This window comes from Panulirus ornatus, chromosome 14 (genome assembly GCF_036320965.1).
Source record: "Panulirus ornatus isolate Po-2019 chromosome 14, ASM3632096v1, whole genome shotgun sequence".
Taxonomy (NCBI): Eukaryota; Metazoa; Arthropoda; class Malacostraca; order Decapoda; family Palinuridae; genus Panulirus; species Panulirus ornatus.
The window spans coordinates 3,062,873-3,087,188 of record NC_092237.1 but is presented as its reverse complement, the minus strand read 5'-3'; the positions used below and the strand labels follow the sequence as shown (position 1 = coordinate 3,087,188).

General features: G+C 38.9%; 1 protein-coding gene across 1 annotated transcript in view; it reads right to left on the bottom strand.

The window, feature by feature from the left end:
* Window positions 1-24,316, bottom strand: part of LOC139753163 (transient receptor potential-gamma protein-like) — a 479,099-nt gene that overhangs the window by 85,658 nt on the left and 369,125 nt on the right. The window contains exons 14-15 of the mRNA XM_071669339.1: window positions 23,738-23,900; window positions 9,922-10,117 (exon numbers count right to left, since the gene is read on the bottom strand). Of these exons, the coding sequence (XP_071525440.1) occupies window positions 9,922-10,117; window positions 23,738-23,900 (359 nt within the window). The remainder of the gene's footprint in view (window positions 1-9,921; window positions 10,118-23,737; window positions 23,901-24,316) is intronic.

Sequence of the window (24,316 nt, the reverse complement as noted above, 5' to 3'; positions counted from 1 at the left end):
TTCTGTATATCATTTGTGAGAGATAATTATAAAACATTTTGAGCATAACATTGCAGACTCTCATATTACTTTTCTTTTTCAAAATATAAAACACAGAGATAACTGATATTAGTAGCAAAGCAAATGGACAGTTATTAAATGACAAAATTTTGCAAAGTTGTTTAATTTAGTCACGATAAATAACTAGACTTGAAAAAAGTACCTACTCACCATTCTTCAAGTCTTCTGCTGTCCAGATGCTTAACTATGAAATTTCCTCTGTGCTGAACATAAGATATATGAAAGATTTACTGGATTAAATACCTGTATCTTCAAATGAACTAAATGCTGCTAAAAACATGAAAACTACCATCCACACATTAACAAGATTATTAGCACAATGAGTCCTGGAAAAGGAAAAATGTCTGGTTAAAACTAAAAATCTAAGTTTTAAAGGGGTCAACAAATATTCATGAAATTACTTTTGTAATTGTTTACTGAAATATATTATCACAATGTAGAGCAACTACAAGGAAGTATGCTGGCCATGCAAGATTGTTTAATGTCACTTGTCTATATGAATGGTATCCATGAAGATTTGTGATTTGTGGAGGAGGAGAAATGAAATGAATGAGATGCATTTTACCACTTTTGAAGAAAGGATTCAAGGAGGATATTAGAGCAAATATGCTTATGGGGGAAATGACATGCCCCCTGACTGATGCTCCATGAAAATGGACTTATGATTTAAATATTCCAACAGTCAAATCTAGTTAATGCCATATCAATTTGTTTCCTGCTGCTATATCTATGTGATGAGCCCAGAACTGTGTGCTTACACTCAAAACCAATATCAAAATCACATTTTCCATGACTTGCAATGAGATCTTTACTGAAAACAGGATATGACTGCCTTACAAGCTGTCTTCCAACTGAACCATGCCATTCATATATCAGTCAAATTAAGGTATGAAAAAGGAGAAAATAGATGGTTTTGAATATGAAAATATAAAAGAGAAGAGAGCAATGTTTAGGAAGATTGTCATATATAGGAAGCAAATCAAACTACCTTCTGGCATACTAGGCAAAGCATTACAGTTCAGTCCAAGTTGTGGTCAAGTGTAGCACAGTTATACAAGCAGCAGAGATGACTATTTAGCATTTAAGAGCCATGCAAAAGCTTGTGAAATCACGTGGAGGTGTATCAAAATCTACATAAAAAAATGAAAATTTTATGCACAGAGTGAAAATAGGATTTATAGAGTGATGACTTGGAGGAATCAAAAAAATTGGGATTGAAAGTGTCAGTGGCATGCATCCAGCTTAGGTCCACTGCTCTGGCAAATGTAAAGAGTGATTCCAGACCTTAGTCAGGGGATCTATAAAGCTCATTTTTCCATAATGCACAAAAACAAGCTTTATTGGCACTGTTCAAGGCTCACAGCCTCTGACTACGTCACATACACCAACAGGAAAACAATAAAGGATCCACAGGGGCGGCTTGCAGCCATGTTAGCAAGCCACAGAAAGAAGGATGGTACTTGAAGAAGAATCTAAAACAAAGAAAAATGAAAAAAGAAATGAGACAAAAATACAAACAAAATGCCTGGCACAATGAAATGAGAAACAAAAAGTCAGTTCTAACCAGCATCAGATCATCTTGACGCACACAATTAGTTTGGATCACATTACACTTGGAAATATGTTGTTGTATCCTCACTCAAAGCCTAGGAAACTGTTTATTTATATGAGACATTTCCATATGGCTTACACTGAAAATAGTTTTCATATATCTCCACTTGTAAAATATGTCAATTATGCACAATACAACGACGTTGTTATCAAATAACCTCAGGACCTCTTTGAGGAGGCTCCTGCAGTTTCAAGGCTGCACTACAGTCAGTAACAGGGACATAACAGACTACTTTGGAGTAAGAAGTTCTTTGATGAGATTGCATTCCTTCTCATCAATTGGCAATGACACTGAAGTTCTTTGATGAGATTGCATACCTTCTCATCAATTGGCAATGACACTATCTCACCAAAAAGACTTTTCTCTTGTAGCATAACCTCAAGCAGACTGAGTCCAGCAACACCACTTATAGACATACACACTATTACTTTAAAGACACAAATGCATACAAACACGCTCATGTGACAAGGACCATCTGAAAGTGAAGAACAACACAAAAACACTTTACTCAATTTTTTCTACCAGTCACTACTGGTTTTGTTAACATTAATTCATATTCACCAATTTACATAAATACTTTATTGTTTCAGATTAATGAACCAGTACTTTCTAGTCGTAAATTTACAAAACTGATTTATATCAAACTGATCACACAGTTTACACTTTTTTCCGCTAATCAGACTGACTATAGGTTTTCATGAGCTATGTAATTCATTCTAGTCTCTCTTATATCAATGCAATCTCTGGTTCTACTTTTGTGCCTTACAGATGGTCTTTTCTCTGCTTTTACTCAAAGAACAATATGATTACCATTTTCATATCTAAACCTTCAACAATTAAAGTCTTCAACAAAGACAGTGATTGGTGAACTAACTATTTCTTTTTTTTTTTTAAAGATTAGACAAATGAAGCATTAAATGAGAAAGACTTCCCTGTTGATAGCCTAGAATAGTGCTAACACGAACAGAAACATTTTCTTATGCTGTTCTCATTCTCAAATTTCTCTACACAAGAACTTTAATGTACACCACGAGTAATAGTTGAAATTTTCTAACACAGATGGTGGTTGTCACCCTCACATTTTCCATTCTTAATGATTTAAAACTAAACACTAACAAACCAACTCATCTTCCAGACCATCTAAACCACTCTCCCAACACTATGAATTTGCTTTTCACTTCCAATTCTCCATGTTGTAGATACACAACATTGTCCCTGATAAGTTCATCTGACCACACTTTTGTAATTTTCTCCTTACTCACCACTTCTCCCTCCAGTTTAAACACCAGTAATGGCACTTTAACTGTGCTTACTGAATATCTTACAAGCATTCTTTTTTGAATTCCCTTCAAAAGATCATTGTCTACCTTCAAGCAATGTTTCTGTTTCTTCTGGGTGTATAGAAGAGGTCACTGATGCAGGATAGAATCATATATCCCCTCTCCTTCCTATAATTTGCATTAAGCCAGCACCTTCACCTAAAACCAATGTAAACATCATTCATGACTGGAAACATTCTTGTATCTAAAGAAAATGTGACAGCAACTTCTTGGAAACATGCACTGTCACAGTCAATAGACACCTAATGAAGGGTGACAAACCTAACCCATCTAATTATCTATAACTTTGGCTTTAACTATTCTAAAAGTCTTTGCATCCCTCCTGAAAGCCGTTTCCTTAAGCATCTTCAATTTCACAGCCTTGTGTCTGATCATCAGTATGACTTTCATAAGGCAAGATCCACTAGTGACAACCTTTATCATGCTACTAATGGTCAGCTATTCTCACAAACAGAATTCAAGGAATCCCATAACATTACCCATGATATCTCTAAAAGCTTAGGATAAGGCATAACAATAAGCATATATTTCCAAGATTCCCTTTTCCAGCTTTCCTTCTTCAGTTTGTTCTCTCATATCTAACTTCCTCTCTGGGTAAGCTATCCTTGCAACTGTTACAAATCAGCCTTTCTCTCTTTCTCAATCAATAGCAGCATTCCTCAAGGTTGTGTCCTGTCTCTTATACTCACCCTTCCCTTCATCAGTGTCCAGTAAATACCCAAACACACTCAAAAGCTGATGACAATACTGTTCTGCATTTCTTGACTTTCTTCGTATCCAATTCATCTTCCATTCCTCAACCTATCTTTCATTTTGTGACAACTTTTCCATATAAATCTATATTCAGGACGCCTGGGTGGAACAGATGTAATACATTTAATGCACCTAAAACCCAAATTCTTTTAATTTCAAATAGCTAAGGCTGTTTCTAAGAAACTGAGGGCCTGTTCACACACTGAAGATTTTCCTCTGGATAGTTATTCTAACCATACATATAACTGGTTCATCATTGCTTTTACTGTGGTACTGTTCTCAAAGCCAGAGAGGTTTCAGCTTTACATACTTGAAAGAATCAAATGTAAAGCAATCTGACTTATCAACTCCTCCAGTTGACTTCAAAGCTTGATCCACTTGCATTATGCTATACTGTTGGTTCTTTTTTCCTTTCATAGATATCAATCTAGTCACTTGTGTGCTCTAAACATTACTGTTGTTGGATCAAATATACTTGACAAGCCAATGTGCCACAATACTATTGTGAGCCTGATTGTAACTCAGGGGTGGGCTAATGTTATATCTGTTTCTTTACATACATCAACAAGCTTTGGAGCTTTTAACCATCTCATTTTTTCTCAACAACTCTATAACTGACCCTTTTCAAAAGAACCTTTCCATTTCCTTAGAATTTCTTAGATTATTCTTCATCTTTTTTCTTTTCTTTCTACTTCTCTATCTTTCATATTTCATTGAAGGCCTGATTTTGATGAACACCTTTGCTCATGACTAGAGCCTCTCCCAAAAAATATATTAATAATATTGAAAGTTTCACTATATTTCACCAAAAATGTTAATTCTATTTCGAAAACATTTATTGTTTTCTACTGTCAATAGGTAGATCTTTAACTAATAACACATAAGATATTTGTCTGATTCAGTCATCCTTAATTAATACTGGATCAGCTAAAGTATTTCTTTTAATATCTGACTAATAAAACACATGATTTGTTTTCCCTTAAGAACCAGTCCTTTAACACCTACAACAATAATTTTACTCAAAATTTCTGTTAATACTCTCATTATTCATGCAATCTCACACCCACAAGCTGAGAATCCATCCCCTTATAAAGAGAAAAGAATTTAAAAGAAGTTATTAGATTCAGAAGGTCTGATTTTTATGTCTCAGTTAGATACTTAAGATATAGATAGATTCAAAGTTGAAGCAGGAGTTTAGCCATTATGATTATAAAGAGAAACTTCTGATACAAAGGAGTATAAAGCAAAATCGTGGATCTTGTTGAACTACCAGTCTAAGAATAAATAAAATATAAAATATATATTTCAACACAAAAATAATCATATCATATACATAAAAGCTGATAATTATGGTTCCTCAGTAGACCAAATACCAATATATATGGATTATGTATAATGAATAACATAAAACATACACAAACACACACATTTATACATATATATATATATATATATATATATATATATATATATATATATATATATATATATATATATATATATATATTATCCCTGGGGATAGGGGAGAAAGAATACTTCCCACGTATTCCCTGCGTGTTGTAGAAGGCGACTAAAAGGGGAGGGAGCGGGGGGCTGGAAATCCTCCCCTCTCGTTTTTTTTTAATTTTCCAAAAGAAGGAACAGAGAATTGGGCCAGGTGAGGGTATTCCCTCAAAGGCCCAGTCCTCTGTTCTTAACGCTACCTCGCTAATGCGGGAAATGGCGAATAGTTTGAAAGAAAAGAAAGATATATATATATATATATATATATATATTTTTTTTTATTATTATTATACTCCGTTGCTGTCTCCCGCGCTAGCAAGGTAGCAGAAGGAAACAGACGAAAGAATGGCCCAACCCACCCACATACACATGTATATACATACAAGTCCACACATGCAAATATACATACCTATACATCTCAACGTATACATATATATATACACACACAGACATACATATATACACATGTACATAGTTCATACTGTCTGCCTTTATTCATTCTCATCGCCACCCCGCCACACATGAAATAACAACCCCCTCCTCTCTCATGTGTGCGAGGTAGCGCTAGGAAAAGACAACAAAGGCCCCATTCGTTCACACTCAGTCTCTAGCTGTCATGTATAATGCACCGAAACCACAGCTCCCTTTCCACATCCAGGGCCCACAAAACTTTCCAGGGTTTACCCCAGACACTTCACATGCCCTGGTTCAAACCACTGACAGCACATCGACCCCGGTATACCACATCGTTCCAATTCACTCTATTCCTTGCATGCCTTTCACCCTCCTGCATGTTCAGGCCCCGATCACTCAAAATCTTTTTCACTCCATCTTTCAACCTCCAATATGGTCTCCCACTTCTCCTCGTTCCCTCCACCTCTGACAGATATATCCCCTTGGTCAGTCTTTCCTCACTCATTCGCTCCATGTGACCATTTCAAAACACCCTCTTCTGCTCTCTCAACCACACTTTTTATTACCACACATCTCTCTTACCCTATTATTACTTACTCGATCAAACCACCTCACACCACATATTGTCCTCAAACATCTCAATTCCAGCACATCCACCCTCCTGCGCACAGCTCTATCCATAGCTCATGCCTTGCAACCATATATATATATATATATATATATATATATATATATATATATATATATATATAAACACCCATACATGCACATATACATGCATATACATACACAGACATATTCATATATACACATGTACGTATTCATACTTGCTGCCTTCATCCATTCCTGTTGCCACTTCCACGCATGAAATAGCATCCCCCCCTCCCCCCTCCTGCGAGGCAATAAAGGAATCACAGTTAATAACTGAATTGGCATTACTCCAGTCATAATATTTAAGATGATTAAACAAAGCATTTGATTCTTGTCCTCTTCTCATGCTAAATTTATATTACTTAAGTCTAATATAAAGATCCTTATCAGTCTGCTATACATAAAACATATTACAATTTTTACATAGTATTCAATAAAAACAGCCCACACAACTTTCTGGTGAGTTTTTAATTAAGATGATCTTTATAGTATTGTTACTGCTGAAGACTACAATTAACATTAAAGGATTTAAGCATCCTGAGAAGTAATGTACAATTCTCACTAAAAGAGAGAACCAAAAGATTCCTGGTATCAAAGGGAGGTTTGGGTTTAACTCTTTAAAATGATCTCTTTGGATTGGATGTATTTTTCTTTTCAAAGGATGATTCTGGAGAAAGTTCAACAAGAGAGCTTTTTATACACATCTGTTTTGCTCTTGTAATGTGTTATTATTGTTTTTCTAGGAAAGGTTTTTGGCTCTGATTCTTCACAAAATGTTTCCAATCTGTTGTCAGAAAATGCAGCCCAAATTCATAAAACCACATTTACAGAAAAACATGGATACATCAGTGATGTCAACCAGGGGCTTCCTCTATATTCGGCATCAGAATCAGGGTTACATCAGTGACCTGGAATTAACACCAACTAAACTCTTGAATTAAGTGATGAGAAAGCTTTGTTGTAGCCTGCCTACTCAAACTTAACAACTGCTCTAACACCTTAACACCTTTCACCAACTGAAAATAAACTAAGCAGCCAAGCATACTGGAGTGAAGGGCTAGACTAAATCCATGCCCATAACCTGGATTTTTCATATAAAATTAAGAGGCTGGAAGGCACTTACCTCACTGCTTGAGATAACAAGATCTACATCAGTGCAGACTGAAGCCTGCCTGAAAGCATTTTGTTATTTTCCATGCAATGAGTGCCTTCAGTAATATGCTGCCACATGGTGAATTTTGTTAAGAAGGTAGGGTCTTGTTAACTGACTGCTAATCACCAACTACCAGTACTTGTTTGTTTGTGGTAAGAGCCAACACCTACTACTATAACAGTTTTTTGGACCATTACATTATCTGTAGTGTAGATCAAAACCTCCACAGTTTTGAGCACATGTGTCCTTTGCTTCCACTCAGGAATAGGAAAAATTGAAAATAAACATGAACAAACAAGAAAACAGAATTAGCTTCCTTGAAACTGTATCTAGCAGTGTTACCTATGCATCAAGCTGGTTCATGTCCTATACTTTAAATCTGATCCTGGTATCTAAGCCTCTTTGACAAGGTGTGAATGGGGAAGGGTCATGACTTCTTCATCAATTACTTAATTCAGCCAATCTGGGACTGAGGGGATGAAGTAGAATGAATCAAAATGACAAATGAGAGAGGTGGTGCAGGGAGGGACACCATAGACAGGGATATAAGGCTACAGTTGAGGAAAGAGTATGCTTCACTTGCTATGCAGAAACTTGCATAGTGCTGCCTCAAACAAATGAGCAGTATCTTTCTTTCATGATATACAGGTGGAAAGGTTATATATTCATTGAAAATTACACCAAGATTTTGAAAATAGGTTACTCAGAATCCTATGTGCCTGATCATCAAAAGTGAGGCTGTAAATCATCTGGCATAAATCAAGGGTTGAGTTGTTCCTTCTCACGCAGTATAGATACAGGTGAATGGTGTCTGTCTCATGTAAAAATAACACTATGTGAAAATTGTAGATAAAGCTAATGAGACTGAAGAACTATCAGTATATAACAGACAGAGTCTGTCTCATTCAACAATGTAAATGACAAAAGGAGGAGCAATATTGCAGTAACAGAAATAAGTAAATCTCAAAATGATGTTGTCAATACCAAGCAGGAATCAAGGAAAATTCATGAATTCCATTTGTATGTAAATGCAGATATCAAGAATAACAGAATTAAATTTTGCTGTTTATCACTGGTGTGGTGTGTACCAAGCAATGTGGCATACTTACAGAATTGGAATTGATTTCTCACTAATGACTAAAGTGATAATTATGCTTTATGACTTTACATACAGATGAACAGGAATGATAAAATACTGACAGTGCAAACAACAATGGCCTTGCCATTCACAAGCCCAAGGAGTGCATAGAGTCTAACAAACAAATGGTGATGGCATCTTTCCTCTACTCAAAAAACAGAAACTGAATACTAAACTAATAACCAAGAAAAAAGTACAGAAAAAGTATGTGATGATACACAATTAGTAAACATGTTCTTCTGTAAATCAACAGTCCACAATCAAGCAGATTGCAGAGGATTACCACAAGCATCCACACTGTACAGAATAGTGTGAACCACAGATTTCAAAATACCTGTGAGTGGCAAGCAGAGGCTTATGGGGGTCAGGAGGGAAGTGGAAAGCATGGATGAGTATTGGTATGTCACAAGACATGCAAGACAGGCGACCACAGCAAAGATGAAAGTAATAGGGAAGGAATAATGGAGAAGGCTGAAAAGGGGATGTGAAGAAGGGTTGAGGGAAAATATTTGAAATTTTACTGGGAAACCCAAACTAGAAAAGAATTCAATTACTAATATCAGTGTTGCCTTGGCGTAAGGAATACAGGTAATCAACGACAGCAGGAAAGGGTTGAGTAGGGTTAAGATGGTTAGTATGAAGTAGTATGCAATTTTCCCTTGTAGTCTGAATATACTTCCTGTATTCATTTTGGTGCAATGTACTCACTGAGTGGCCCAACTGGTGCTACAACTTAGTAATCTCTTGATATAAACTGACTTGTTATAAACTTGGTATAAAGCTGGAAATGTGTTTATACACACATAAACTTATTAGTGCTATGTAGTCAGTTTATCATACTATTAAAATGATTAAAAGTCAACAAATGCTGTTAGTGATAGTATTTCATGACACTAAGTGCATTTGCTTCATACATGAGGTGCATTTAAGTACACACACACTAAGTGCAAATAATCCTCAACAGATGTACCTAATGCAAACTCTGTTAATTATATCACAGACTAAATGCAAACATTTTATATACTAGGTGCATATGATTTCACACTTACTGGAGCTGCTATTTCCGCATTGTGCCCACAGGACAGTCTTAAGTCATGTCCAGAACCACCAACCATTCAACCAAATAATAATAACGTTATGGGAACGTAAATATAGGAGTAGTAGTTTGGACAAATGGGGAAGTTTCTATAACTTGAAGATACAGGTGACTGGTGGCTAGTCTAATATGGTTGGCGTCGCCCCTGTGGTGCTCCTTGGGGCACTTACGGTCATGGCGGCAAACACTTACAGAACTTACGGACACCAGCTGATAAGAATGATTCATCATAGCAATTAAGAGATTAAGAAGGACGATGACGTTGATGACGGAGTATGTGCCAAACATCAGCATCCCCCAAAATCTGGTGAATGGCTTGATGCCCGTCAGCTCGAAGTTAGTCAGGTCAATGAGACCGAAGGCAGCCCAAAACAGAGTCTGGGTGGTCTCAAAGAGGCTGTAAGGGAGGCAAAGAATAAAAGAAGACAGATACAGGTATGTGACTTTAGAGAGCTGTACTGAAATTTCTTTAATATGTAAAGGTTCAGAATGACTGATAGTCCTCCATTTCAGAGGGTAATTTTTCCTTTAATATGAAAAAATTAATGTTATGAAAGCAAGACATCTTTGAACAGTGGGTACAAGTTACTTTGCTCAAGATGAAATATAATACATTGGGTGATATAAGTACATGAAATTCTCCATGCATATTCCATTGTTATATGATATATGAAAAAAGTGAAGGCTAACTAGAGTAGCATACAAATGTACTATATAGCATGAATTCCTTTTTCATAAAGATTATAGTAAAAAAGAAGAGAATAACATGTAATATATTTTGATTTGTGCACTGCATTTACAGCATGTCTCGATTTGCACTGCATTGTGTTGCACTCATAAAGGAACCTAATATTTATCAATTTCCATTATCCTACCATGATAGTGAGCATCTATGCAATAAATGCAATGAACATGTAAATATAAGTTAACACCAACACCAACAAATCTTAAAGAATTTTTTTTTCAGTGTCACTGAAGGTTTATCTTATACTGAAATCAATAAGATTTAAAAGAGACATAAAACTCAAGAAACTCTGTGACTCTCAATAGAATGCTATGAAAATTGCATGCTAATATGTCTTGAGAATAAAAGAAAGTCAAATTTTTGCTAACAATGACAAAGATTTACAATACCAGTATAGTCATAAAATTGATGCACATTTATCATATATGCCTGATTTAATGATTATAAATTAAGATTTTTTTCAAGTGACTGACATGGCACAGGCAAACATGTACCACTGTCAAACATCATCTTAGGAGAAAGGAAAAAAGTAGTAGAAAGAACAATAGCAATCAATCAAGTATGAGTACAAGATTTAAATATGCAGATATCTAACAGCTTTCAGTGGCAGGGAAATGTGGATTTCTTTGGAGTGAGGAAGTTCTCTTATAAGAATATACTCCTGATAATTCAGCCATGTCAAAGGTGACTTTTCACTCACAGTGGAACCTCTTATAGGTGAAGTCTAGAAACATATATTCATCATCTATATATATCCTTTCCACATGTTGAAACTATTTCAGCATATCTTCTTCAACTCTCTCAGATATATCCCATTTACTACCTCCTTCCCAAATCACTATATAACTAACTAACAATTCCTAAGTAGAGAAAAAAGCTTGCCCCTGCCTCACACTTCAGCAACCTCTACTCACAGATCCCTCACTCCCAACAAATGTAAAAATGATCAAACACATATGTACTGAAATAACACAAGCACAAACATCTTCTCTCCCAACTCAGTCCTAAACTTCAGATATACAGACATACACCCATTAGAAGTTACAATCCCCACACAAACAGGAGTAAAACTTTTCTGTCTACACTCTGGACATCAAGCATCCATACAACATTACAAACACCATTTCAACATATCCCAAACCCCTTCATGGACACAATCTAACTACCTCTATGAAGAATGTGAGCATTTACTTCTTGATTGTCCTGCTTTCTCTGCACAAAGATGCACACATAACATCACGACACTTTATGACCTATGGTCCCGAGTGGTGGATGTGTTCAGCCTTCTGAGCATTGTGGGAGCCTCACAGAGATGGAAGAGACTTCTGGGGTAGGAAATACTACAAACAGGTGTTAGTGAACTCTGCCTGCATGAGGTTATTACATGAGTGAAAAGTCACCTTTGGTTAAGATGCATCATTATATGTAAAGTCTCAATGATAAAGCAGTATCATTGTGAGTACAATCTCATTAAAAAACTTCTCATTCCAAAAAATCCATTTTCATGCTACTGAAAGTAGCACATCTTTGGAGCTGCTGGGGCTCATGGAAAAGGGGTCTTGGAGTAACTCAAAGACTCGTTCAAGAAGGGGGTTCAAAGATAATAACATAAATGAAATGAATAAATCACCACAAATATATATGTAACAACAATTACTAAAACAATCTGGCAATATAAAAATGTATCATTTACTACAAAAAGCAATACATTAATTGCACTAATATACACCTACAATTCTAATACAGTACTGTACCACTAAACAGAATATCAATCCTAAAGGGACTACAGACATACTTGTTAGTACTTTGGATAGTAATCAGGATACATTAATGCAGTTCGCCCCTTACCACCTTCACTTAATTTGAAAGGCATACCTTATCAGTAAGCAGAGATGCCTTATTTCACAAGAAACTATAGTGAGTAACAGTAAAAATCCTTGAGTGTCTGTTATCTTTGTAACACAATGGAGGTTGTATGGCCAAAATGTGTTGGGGCTCAAAATCTACTTATATGGTTTGTCTTTCTACAACATATTTCAAATTACAAGATATAACCTATAAGTTTGCAGAGATGCCTTGTGTCATAATCAACTATATTCAGCATTAGGAAAGAATCATAATGCATCAGTTACTCATATAACACAAAGGAGGAAGGTATGGCCTTGGTGTGGGTACTTGGTATGCCCCAGGCACATTAGTGTTAACCTTTTAGGCAATAATAGTAATGTTGAGTCAACAGATGTTGAATTAATTGCACAGGGAAAAGTCCTGTGTGCATAAGTTATTCATTGGTGGTGGCAGGGGAGACAAATTTGGAAGAGTCAACAAACCATCAATAAGCCAAACTTGTGTGATGTGCCAAGTTTGAAAACCCATACAGTATCAAATACAGTTAATTTACCTGATATCTTTTCTTTGCTAATGCAGGAGACGGCAGTTAAGTATAATATATATATATCTTTTTTCTCTTTCATACTATTCGCCATTTCCCGCATCAGCGAGGTAGTGTTAAGAACAGAGGACTGGGCCTCTGAGGAAACATCCTCATCCAGCCCCCTTCTCTGTTCCTTCCTTTGGAAAAAAAAAAAAAAAGAGAGGGGAGGATTTCCAGCCCCCCGCTCCCTTCCCTTTTAGTCGCCTTCTACGACACGCAGGGAATACGTGGGAAGTATTCTTTCTCCCATATCCCCAGGGATATATATATTTTGTGTGATCGGGGCCTGAACATGCAGGAGGGTGAAAGGAGGGCAAGGAATAGAGTGAATTGGAGCAATGTGGTATACCGGGGTTGACGTGCTGTCAGTGGATTGAAGCAGGGCATGTGAAGCGTCTGGGGTAAACCATGGAAAGCTGTGTAGGTATGTATATTTGCGTGTGTGGACGTATGTATATACATGTGTATGGGGGGGGGGGGGGATTGGGCCATTTCTTTCGTCTGTTTCCTTGCGCTACCTCGCAAACGCGGGAGACAGCGACAAAGTATAATAAATATAAATATATATATATATATATATATATATATATATATATATATATACTTTCTTTCTTTAATATATATATATATATATATATATATATATATATATATATATATATATATATATATATATATATATATATATATATATATATATATTATCCCTGGGGATAGGGGATTAAGAATACTTCCCACGTATTCCCTGCGTGTCGTAGAAGGCGACTAAAAGGGGAGGGAGCGGGGGGCTGGAAATCCTCCCCTCTCGTTTTTTTTTAATTTTCCAAAAGAAGGAACAGAGGGGGCCAGGTGAGGATATTCCGAAAAAGGCCCAGTCCTCTGTTCTTAACGCTACCTCGCTAATGCGGGAAATGGCGAATAGTTTGAAAAAAAAAAAAAAAAAAAATATATATATATATATATATTACACATGGCAACTAGAGACTGAATGTGAACGAATGAGGCCTTTGTTGTCCTTTCCTAGCACTACCTTGCATGCAAGCGGGGGGAGAGGGGTACCATTACATGTGTGGTGGGGTGGCGGCGGGAATGGATGAAGGCAGGAAGTATGGATATGTACATGTGTATACATGTACATGTCTGCGTATGTATATGCATGTAAACATTGAAATGTATATGTGCAAGTGTGGGCATTCATATATATAAATGTGTATGTGGGTGGGTTGGGCCACTCTTTCATCTGTTTCCCCGCGCTACCTTGCAAACGCGGGAGACAGTGACAAAGTATAATAAAAATATAAATATATTTTTCATACTATTCACCATTTCCAGCGTTAGCAAGGTAGCGTTAAGAACAGAGGACTGAACCTTTGAGGGAATATCCTCACTTAGCCCCCTTCTATATATATATATATATATATATATATATATATGGATGGCATTGCAGTGGAATTTATTAAAAAAGGGGGTGACTGTATTACTGACTGGTTGGTAAGGTTATATAATGTATGTATGACTCATGGTGAGCTGCCTGAGCATTGGCGGAATGCGTGCATAGTGCCATTGTACAAAGGCAAAGGGGATAAGAGTGAGTGCTCAAATTACAGAGGTATAAGTTTGTTGAGTATTCCTGGTAAATTATATGGGAGGGTATTGATTGAGAGGGTGAAGGCATGTACAGAGCATCAGATTGGGGAAGAGCAGTGTGGTTTCAGAAGTGGTAGAGGATGTGTGGATCAGGTGTTTGCTTTGAAGAATGTATGTGAGAAATACTTAGAAAAGCAAATGGATTTGTATGTAGCATTTATGGATCTGGAGAAGGCATATGATAGAGTTGATAGAGATGCTCTGTGGAAGGTATTAAGAATATATGGTGTGGGAGGCAAGTTGTTAGAAGCAGTGAAAAGTTTCTATCGAGGATGTAAGGCATGTGTACGTGTAGGAAGAGTGGAAAGTGATTGGTTCTCAGTGAATGTAGGTTTGCGGCAGGGGTGTGTGATGTCTCCATGGTTGTTTAATTTGTTTATGGATGGGGTTGTTAGGGAGGTGAATGCAAGAGTTTTGGAAAGAGGGGCAAGTATGCAGTCTATTGTGGATGAGAGAGCTTAGGAAGTGAGTCAGTTGTTGTTCGCTGATGATACAGTGCTGGTGGCTGATTCATGTGAGATACTGCAGAAGCTGGTGACTGAGTTTGGTAAAGTGTGTGAAAGAAGAAAGTTAAGAGTAAATGTGAATAAGAGCAAGGTTATTAGGTACAGTAGGATTGAGGGTCAAGTCAATTGGGAGGTAAGTTTGAATGGAGCAAAACTGGAGGAAGTAAAGTGTTTTAGATATCTGAGAGTGGATCTGGCAGTGGATGGAACCATGGAAGCGGAAGTGGATCATAAGGTGGGGGAGGGGGCGAAAATCCTGGGAGCCTTGAAGAATGTGTGGAAGTCGAGAACATTATCTCGGAAAGCAAAAATGGGTATGTTTGAAGGAATAGTGGTTCCAACAATGTTGTATGGTTGCGAGGCGTGGGCTATGGATAGAGTTGTGCGCAGGAGGATGGATGTGCTGGAAATGAGATGTTTGAGGACAATGTGTGGTGTGAGGTGGTTTGATCGAGTAAGTAACGTAAGGGTAAGAGAGATGTGTGGAAATAAAAAGAGCGTGGTTGAGAGAGCAGAAGAGGGTGTTTTGAAATGGTTTGGGCACATGGAGAGAATGAGTGAGGAAAGATTGACCAAGTGGATATATGTGTCGGAGGTGGAGGGAACGAGAAGTGGGAGACCAAATTGGAGGTGGAAAGATGGAGTGAAAAAGATTTTGTGTGATCGGGGCTTGAACATGCAGGAGGGTGAAAGGAGGGCAAGGAATAGAGTGAATTGGATCAATGTGGTATACCGAGGTTGACGTGCTGTCAGTGGATTGAATCAGGGCATGTGAAGAGTCTGGGGTAAACCACGGAAAGCTGTGTAGGTATGTATATTTGCGTGTGTGGACGTATGTATATACATGTGTATGGGGGTGGGTTGGGCCATTTCTTTCGTCTGTTTCCTTGCGCTACCTCGCAAACGCGGGAGACAGCGACAAAGCAAAATAAAAAAAAATATATATATATATATATATATATATTTTTTTTTTTTTTTTTTTTTTTTTTTTTTTTTTTATACTTTGTCGCTGTCTCCCGCGTTTGCGAGGTAGCGCAAGGAAACAGACGAAAGAAATGGCTCAACCCCCCCCCATACACATGTACATACACACGTCCACACACGCACATATACATACCTACACAGCTTTCCATGGTTTACCCCAGACGCTTCACATGCCTTGCTTCAATCCACTGACAGCACGTCAACCCCTGTATACCACATGACTCCAATTCACTCTATTTCTTGCCCTCCTTTCACCATCCTGCATGTTCAGGCCCCGATCACACAAAATCTTTTTCACTCCATCTTTCCACCTCCAATTTGGTCTCCCTCTTCTCCTCGTTCCCTCCACCTCCGACACATATATCCTCTTGGTCAATCTCTCCTCACTCATTCTCTCCATGTGCCCAAACCATTTCAAAACACCCTCTTCTGCTCTCTCAACCACGCTCTTTTTATTTCCACACATCTCTCTTACCCTTACGTTACTTACTCGATCAAACCACCTCACACCACACATTGTCCTCAAACATCTCATTTCCAGCACATCCATCCTCCTGCGCACATCTCTATCCATAGCCCACGCCTCGCAACCATACAACATTGTTGGAACCACTATTCCCTCAAACATACCCATTTTTGCTTTCCGAGATAATGTTCTCGACTTCCAAACATTTTTCAAGGCTCCCAAAATTTTCGCCCCCTCCCCCACCCTATGATCCACTTCCGCTTCCATGGTTCCATCCGCTGACAGATCCACTCCCAGATATATATATATATATATATATATATATATATTTTTTTTTTTTTCATACTATTCGCTATTTCCCGTGATAGCGAGGTAGCGTTAAGAACAGAGGACTGGGCCTTTGAGGGAATATCCTCACCTGGCCCTCTTCTCTGTTCCTTCTTTTGGAAAATTAAAAAAGAAAATAAAAAAAACGAGAGGGGAGGATTTCCAGCCCCCCCGCTCCGTCCCCTTTTAGTCGCCTTCTATGATAGGAGATAGGGGAGAAAGAATACTTCCCACGTATTCCCTGTGTGTCATAGAAGGCGACTAAAAGGGAAGGGAGCGGGGGACTGGAAATCCTCCCCTCTCGTTTTTTTTATTTTCTTTTTTAATTTTCCAAAAGAAGGAACAGAGAAGAGGGCCAGGTGAGGATATTCCCTCAAAGGCCCAGTCCTCTGTTCTTAACGCTACCTCGCTATCACGGGAAATAGCGAATAGTATGAAAAAAAAAAATATATATATATATATATATTTTCCCCTAATTCTCCAAAAGAAGGAACACAGAAGGGGGCCAGGTGAGGACACTCCCTCAAATGCTCAGTCCTCCGCTATCAACGCCATATATATATATATATATATATATATATATATATATTTTTTTTATTTTGCTTTGTCGCTGTCTCCCGCATTAGCGAGGTAGCACAAGGAAACAGACGAAAGAATGGCCCAACCCACCCACATACACATGTATATACATACACATCCACACGCGCAAATATACATACCTATATGTCTCAATGTATACATATATATACACACACAGACATATACATATATACACATGTACATAATTCGTACTGTCTGCCTTTATTCATTCCCATCGCCACCTCGCCACATGAAATAACAACCCCCTCTCCCCTCATGTGTGCGAGGTAGTGCTAGGAAAAGACAACAAAGGCCACATTCGTTCACACTCAGTCTCTAGCTGTCATGTAATAATGCACCAAAACCACAGCTCCCTTTCCACATCCAGGCCCCACAGAACTTTCCATGATTTACCCCAGATGCTTCACATGCCCTGGTTCAATCCATTGACAGCACGTCGACCCCAGTATACCACATCGTTCTAATTCACTCTATTCCTTGCACGCCTTTCACCCTCCTGCATGTTCAAGCCCCGATCGCTCAAAATCTTTTACACTCCATCCTTCCACCTCCAATTTGGTCTTCTGATTCTCCTTATTCCCTCCACCTCTGACTCATATATCCTCTTTGTCAATCTTTCCTCACTCATCCTCTCCATGTGTCCAAACCTTTTCAACAAACCCTCATCTGCTCTCTCAACCACAATTTTTAATGTGTAGTGGTGTAGTAGTGATGTGAGAAGGAGTTGGAGTGAGTATTTTGAAGGTATGTTGAATGTGTTTGATGATAGAGTGGCAGATATAAGGTGTTTTGGTCGAGGTGGTGTGCAAAGTGAGAGGGTTAGGGAAAATGATTTGGTAAATAGAGAAGAGGTAGTAAAAGCTTTGCGGAAGACCGGCAAGGCAGCAGGTTTGGATGGTATTGCAGTGGAATTTATTAAAAAAGGGGGTGACTGTATTGTTGAGTGGTTGGTAAGGTTATTTAATGTATGTATGATTCATGGTGAGGTGCCTGAGCATTGGCGGAATGCTTGCATAGTGCCATTGTACAAAGGCAAAGGGGATAAGAGTGAGTGCTCAAATTACAGAGGTATAAGTTTGTTGAGTATTCCTGAGAAATTATATGGGAGGGTATTGATTGAGAGGGTGATGGCATGTCCAGAGCATCAGATTGGGGAAGAGCAGTGTGGTTTCAGAAGTGGTAAAGGATGTGTGGATCAGGTGTTTGCTTTGAAGAATGTATGTGAGAAATACTTAGAAAAGCAAATGGATTTGTATGTAGCATTTATGGATCTGGAGAAGGCATATGATAGAGTTGATAGAGATGCTCTGTGGAAAGTATTAAGAATATATGGTGTGGGAGGCAAGTTGTTAGAAGCAGTGAAAAGTTTTTATCGAGGATGTAAGGCATGTGTACGTGTAGGGAGAGAGGAAAGTGATTGGTTCTCAGTGAATGTAGGTTTGCGGCAAGGGTGTGTGATGTCTCCATGGTTGTTTAATTTGTTTATGGATGGGGTTGTTAGGGAGGTGAATGCAAGAGTTTTGGAAAGAGGGGCAAGTATGCAGTCTGTTGTGGATGAGAGAGCTTGGGAAGTGAGTCAGTTGTTGTTCGCTGATGATACAGCGCTGGAGGCTGATTCATGATAGAAACTGCAGAAGCTGGTGACTGAGTTTGGTAAAGTGTGTGAAAGAAGAAAGTTGAGAGTAAATGTGAATAAGAGCAAGGTTATTAGGTACAGTAGGGTTGAGGGTCAAGTCAATTGGGAGGTAAGTTTGAATGGAGAAAAACTGGAGGAAGTAAAGTGTTTTAGATATCTGGGAGTGGATCTGGCAGCGGATGGAACCATGGAAGCGGAAGTGGATCATAGGGTGGGGGAGGAGGTGAAAATTCTGGGAGCCTTGAAGAATGTTTGGAAGCCGAGAACATTATCTTGGAAAGCAAAAATGGCTATGTTTGAAGGAATAGTGGTTCCAACAATGTTGTATGGTTGCGAGGCGTGGGCGATGGATAGAGTTGTGCGCAGGAGGATGGATGTGCTAGAAATGAGATGTTTGAGGACAATATGTGGTGTGAGGTGGTTTGATCGAGTGAGTAATGTAAAGGTAAGAGAGATGTGTCGAAATAAAAAGAGTGTGGTTGAGAGAGCAGAAGAGGGTGTTTTGAAATGGTTTGGTCACATGGAGAGAATGAGTGAGGAAAGATTGACAAAGAGGATATATGTGTCAGAGGTGGAGGGAACGAGGAGAAGTGGGAGACCAAATTGGAGGTGGAAAGATGGAGTGAAAAAGATTTTGAGTGATCGGGGCCTGAACATGCAGGAGGGTGAAAGGCGTGCAAGGAATAGAGTGAATTGGAACGATGTGGTATACTGGGGCTGACGTGCTGTTAATGGATTGAATCAGGGCATATGAAGCGTCTGGGGTAAACCCTGGAAAGTTCTGTGGGGCCTGGATGTGGAAAGGGAGCTGTGGTTTTGGTGCATTATTACATGACAGCTAGAGACTGAGTGTGAACGAATGTGGCCTTTGTTGTCTTTTCCTAGCGCTACCTCGCACACATGGGGGGGAGGGGGTTGTTATTGCATGTGTGGCGAGGTGGCAGTGGGAACAAATAAAGGCAGATAGTATGAATTATGTACATGTGTATAAATGTATATGTCTGTGTGTGTATATATATGTATACATTGAGATGTATAGGTATGTATATTTTGCGTGTGTGGACGTGTATGTATATACATGTGTATGTGGGTGGGTTGGGCCATTCTTTCGTCTGTTTCCTTGCGCTACCTTGCTAACGCGGGAGACAGCGACAAAGCAAAATAAATAAATAAATATATATATATATATATATATATATATATATATATATATATATATATATATATATATAGGGGATAGGGGAGAAAGAATACTTCCCACGTATTCCCTGCGTGTCGTAGAGGGCGACTAAAAGGGGAGGGAGCGGGGGGCTGGAAATCTTCCCCTCTCGTTTTCTTTTTAATTTTCCAAAACAAGGAACAGAGAAGGGGGCCAGGTGAGGATATTCCCTCCAAGGCCCAGTCCTCTGTTCTTAACGCTACCTCGCTAACGCGGGAAATGGCGAATAGTTTGAAAGAAAGAAAGATGTATATATATAGGCATTTGGACGATTTTTGCAGGGAAAAAATGCAATTGAGTGGGAGATGTATACGAGAATGAGACAAGAGGTCAAGAGAAAGGTGCAAGAGGTGAAAAAGAGGGCAAATGAGAGTTGGGGTGAGAGAGTATCATTAAATTTTAGGGAGAATAAAAAGATGTTCTGGAAGGAGGTCAATAAAGTGCGTAAGACAAGGGAGCAAATGGGAACTTCAGTGAAGGGCGCAAATGGGGAGGTGATAACAAGTAGTGGTGATGTGAGAAGGAGATGGAGTGAGTATTTTGAAGGTTTGTTGAATGTGTTTGATGATAAAGTGGCAGATATAGGGTGTTTTGGTCGAGGTGGTGTGCAAAGTGAGAGGGTTAGGGAAAATGATTTGGTAAACAGAGAAGAGGTAGTAAAAGCTTTGCGGAAGATGAAAGCCGGCAAGGCAGCAGGTTTGGATGGTATTGCAGTGGAATTTATTAAAAAAGGGGGTGACTGTATCACTGACTGGTTGGTAAGGTTATTTAATGTATGTATGACTCACGGTGAGGTGCCTGAGCATTGGCGGAATGCGTGCATAGTGCCATTGTACAAAGGCAAAGGGGATAAGAGTGAGTGCTCAAATTACAGAGGTATAAGTCTGTTGAGTATTCCTGGTAAATTATATGGGAGGGTATTGATTGAGAGGGTGAAGGCATGTACAGAGCATCAGATTGGGGAAGAGCAGTGTAGTTTCAGAAGTGGTAGAGGATGTGTGGATCAGGTGTTTGCTTTGAAGAATGTATGTGAGAAATACTTAGAAAAGCAAATGGATTTGTATGTAGCATTTATGGATCTGGAGAAGGCATATGATAGAGTTGATAGAGATGCTCTGTGGAAGGTATTAAGAATATATAGTGTGGGAGGCAAGTTGTTAGAATCAGTGAAAAGTTTTTATCAAGGATGTAAGGCATGTGTACGTGTAGGAAGAGAGGAAAGTGATTGGTTCTCAGTGAATGTAGGTTTGCGGCAGGGGTGTGTGATGTCTCCATGGTTGTTTAATTTGTTTATGGATGGGGTTGTTAGGGAGGTGAATGCAAAAGTTTTGGAAAGAGGGGCAAGTATGAAGTCTGTTGTGGATGAGAGAGCTTGGGAAGTGAGTCAGTTGTTGTTCGCTGATGATACAGCGCTGGTGGATACAGCGCTGGTGGCCGATTCATGTGAGAAACTGCAGAAGCTGGTGACTGAGTTTGGTAAAGTGTGTGAAAGAAGAAAGTTAAGAGTAAATGTGAATAAGAGCAAGGTTATTAGGTACAGTGGGGTTGAGGGTCAAGTCAATTGGGAGGTAAGTTTGAATGGAGCAAAACTGGAGGAAGTAAAGTGTTTTAGATATCTAGGAGTGGATCTGGCAGTGGATGGAACCATGGAAGCAGAAGTGAATCATAGGGTGGGGGATGGGGCGAAAATCCTGGGAGCCTTGAAGAATGTGTGGAAGTCGAGAACATTATCTCGGAAAGCAAAAATGGGTATGTTTGAAGGAATAGTGGTTCCAACAATGTTGTATGGTTGCGAGGCGTTGGCTATGGATAGAGTTGTGTGCAGGTGGGTGGATGTGCTGGAAATGAGATGTTTGAGGACAATGTGTGGTGTGAGGTGGTTTGATCGAGTAAGTAATGTAAGGGTAAGAGAGATGTGTGGAAATAAAAAGAGCGTGGTTGAGAGAGCAGAAGAGGGTGTTTTGAAATGGTTTGGTCACATGGAGAGAATGAGTGAGGAAAGATTGACAAAGAGGATATATGTGTCAGAGGTGGAGGGAACGAGGAGAAGTGGGAGACCAAATTGGAGGTGGAAAGATGGAGTGAAAAAGACATTGTGTGATCGGGGCCTGAACATGCAGGAGGGTGAAAGGAGGGCAAGGAATAGAGTGAATTGGATTGATGTGGTATACCGGGGTTGACGTGCTGTCAGTGGATTGAATCAGGGCATGTGAAGCGTCTGGGGTAAACCATGGAAAGTTGTGTGGGGCATGGATGTGGAAAGGGAGCTGTGGTTTCGGGCATTATTGCATGACAGCTAGAGACTGAGTGTGAACGAATGGGGCCTTTGTTGTCTTTCCCTAGTGCTACCTTGCACACATGAGGGGGGAGGGGGATGGCAGACAGTGTGAATTGTGTGCATGGGTATATATGTATATGTCTGTGTGTGTATATATATATGTGTACATTGAGATGCATAGGTATGTATATTTGCGTGTGTGGACATGTATGTATATACATTGTGTATGGGGGTGGGTTGGGCCATTTCTTTCGTCTGTTTCCTTGCGCTACCTCGCAAACGCGGGAGACAGCGACAAAGCAAAATAAAATAAATAAATATATATAGTATAAATGGGGTCGCCATGCTGTCAATGGATTGAGCCAGGGAATGTGGAGCATCTGAGGTAAATATTGGAAAGTTTTGTGAGGGCCTGGATGTGGAAAGGGAGCAATGGTTTCAGTGCATTATACATGACAGCTAGAGACAGAGTGTGAACGAATGTGGCCTTTGTTGTCTTTTCCTAGTGCTATCTCGCACACATGCGGGGGGGAGGGGGTTGTCATTTCATGTGTGGCAGGGTGGCGACGGAAATGAATAAGGGCAGCAAGTATGAATTATGTACATGTGTATATATGTATATGTCTGTGTGTGTATATATATGTATATGTTGAGATGTATAGGTATGTATATGTGTATGTGTGGACGTGTATATATATATATACATGTGTATGTGGGTGGGTTGGGCCATTATTTTGTCTGTTTCCTTGCGCTACCTCGCTAACGCAAGAGACAGCGACAAAGTATAATAAATAAATAAAAAAAGATATATTTCTTTTATGCTTTTTTATATATATATTCTATTATTTTTCTGATCAAACCCTTCATCCTTTGGACCTACCAAAATTTTTTTTTGCTACTTCTTTTACGGATTATTTCAGGACCCTACCCCACTCCTCTTAAACAACTATTACATTGATGAGATCTGAAACTAACCCTGCATATACCATTAACACTAACATTACTACTACTGCAAAATTAACCACCATTACAGGTACGTTTTCTACATTTCCATCATTAACATAAAGGAATTAAAGCCAGAGCTACTGTTAAACTTACTTGGAGAACCTTCACCAATAATCTACATTTCCATCATTATCATACCAGAATTATAGCCAGAGCTACTGTAAACTTACTTGGAGAACCTTCGCCAAACAATACAGGAATCAACGTTGGGTTTGATGTCCTCTGCACCAGGCATGTCAGTTGTGTTTTTGTCATTTTCATCTCCCTTGGTGCCTTCCTCAATACATGTCTGCTTCTCTAAGTCAGCATAAAACCACAGAAGCTGGTTCATTCCTGGAGGAGGGAGATATGTGTGATGAATGGTTAGACTGGGAAAGAGAGGGAGGAAGCAGGGAAGGAAGAGGGATGGGGTAAGTGATTACTGATGAACACCTCTGAAATTTTACTATGAGGTAAGGCTTGTGTACAACAATGAAGAGAGATTAAACCCCCCTCCATAATTTCTCGTAATGAAATTTTGCTAATAGTAGTAATTCTGTCTATTTATCTATCTATTTCTCTGATGCCTGTTCCTTTCTGGAACTCCCTCAAGGGTGTGGCCACAGAAATAGAATCTCCATAACTAGTGAACTACAGTGCTGCTTCTTAGCATGTATTACTTGGCTGATAATGTTTTTCTTTGCTAGCAGACATGTAATATAACTGTTGGTCCTGATGTCTTCTGGAATGTTTTCAATCATCTATCTAAT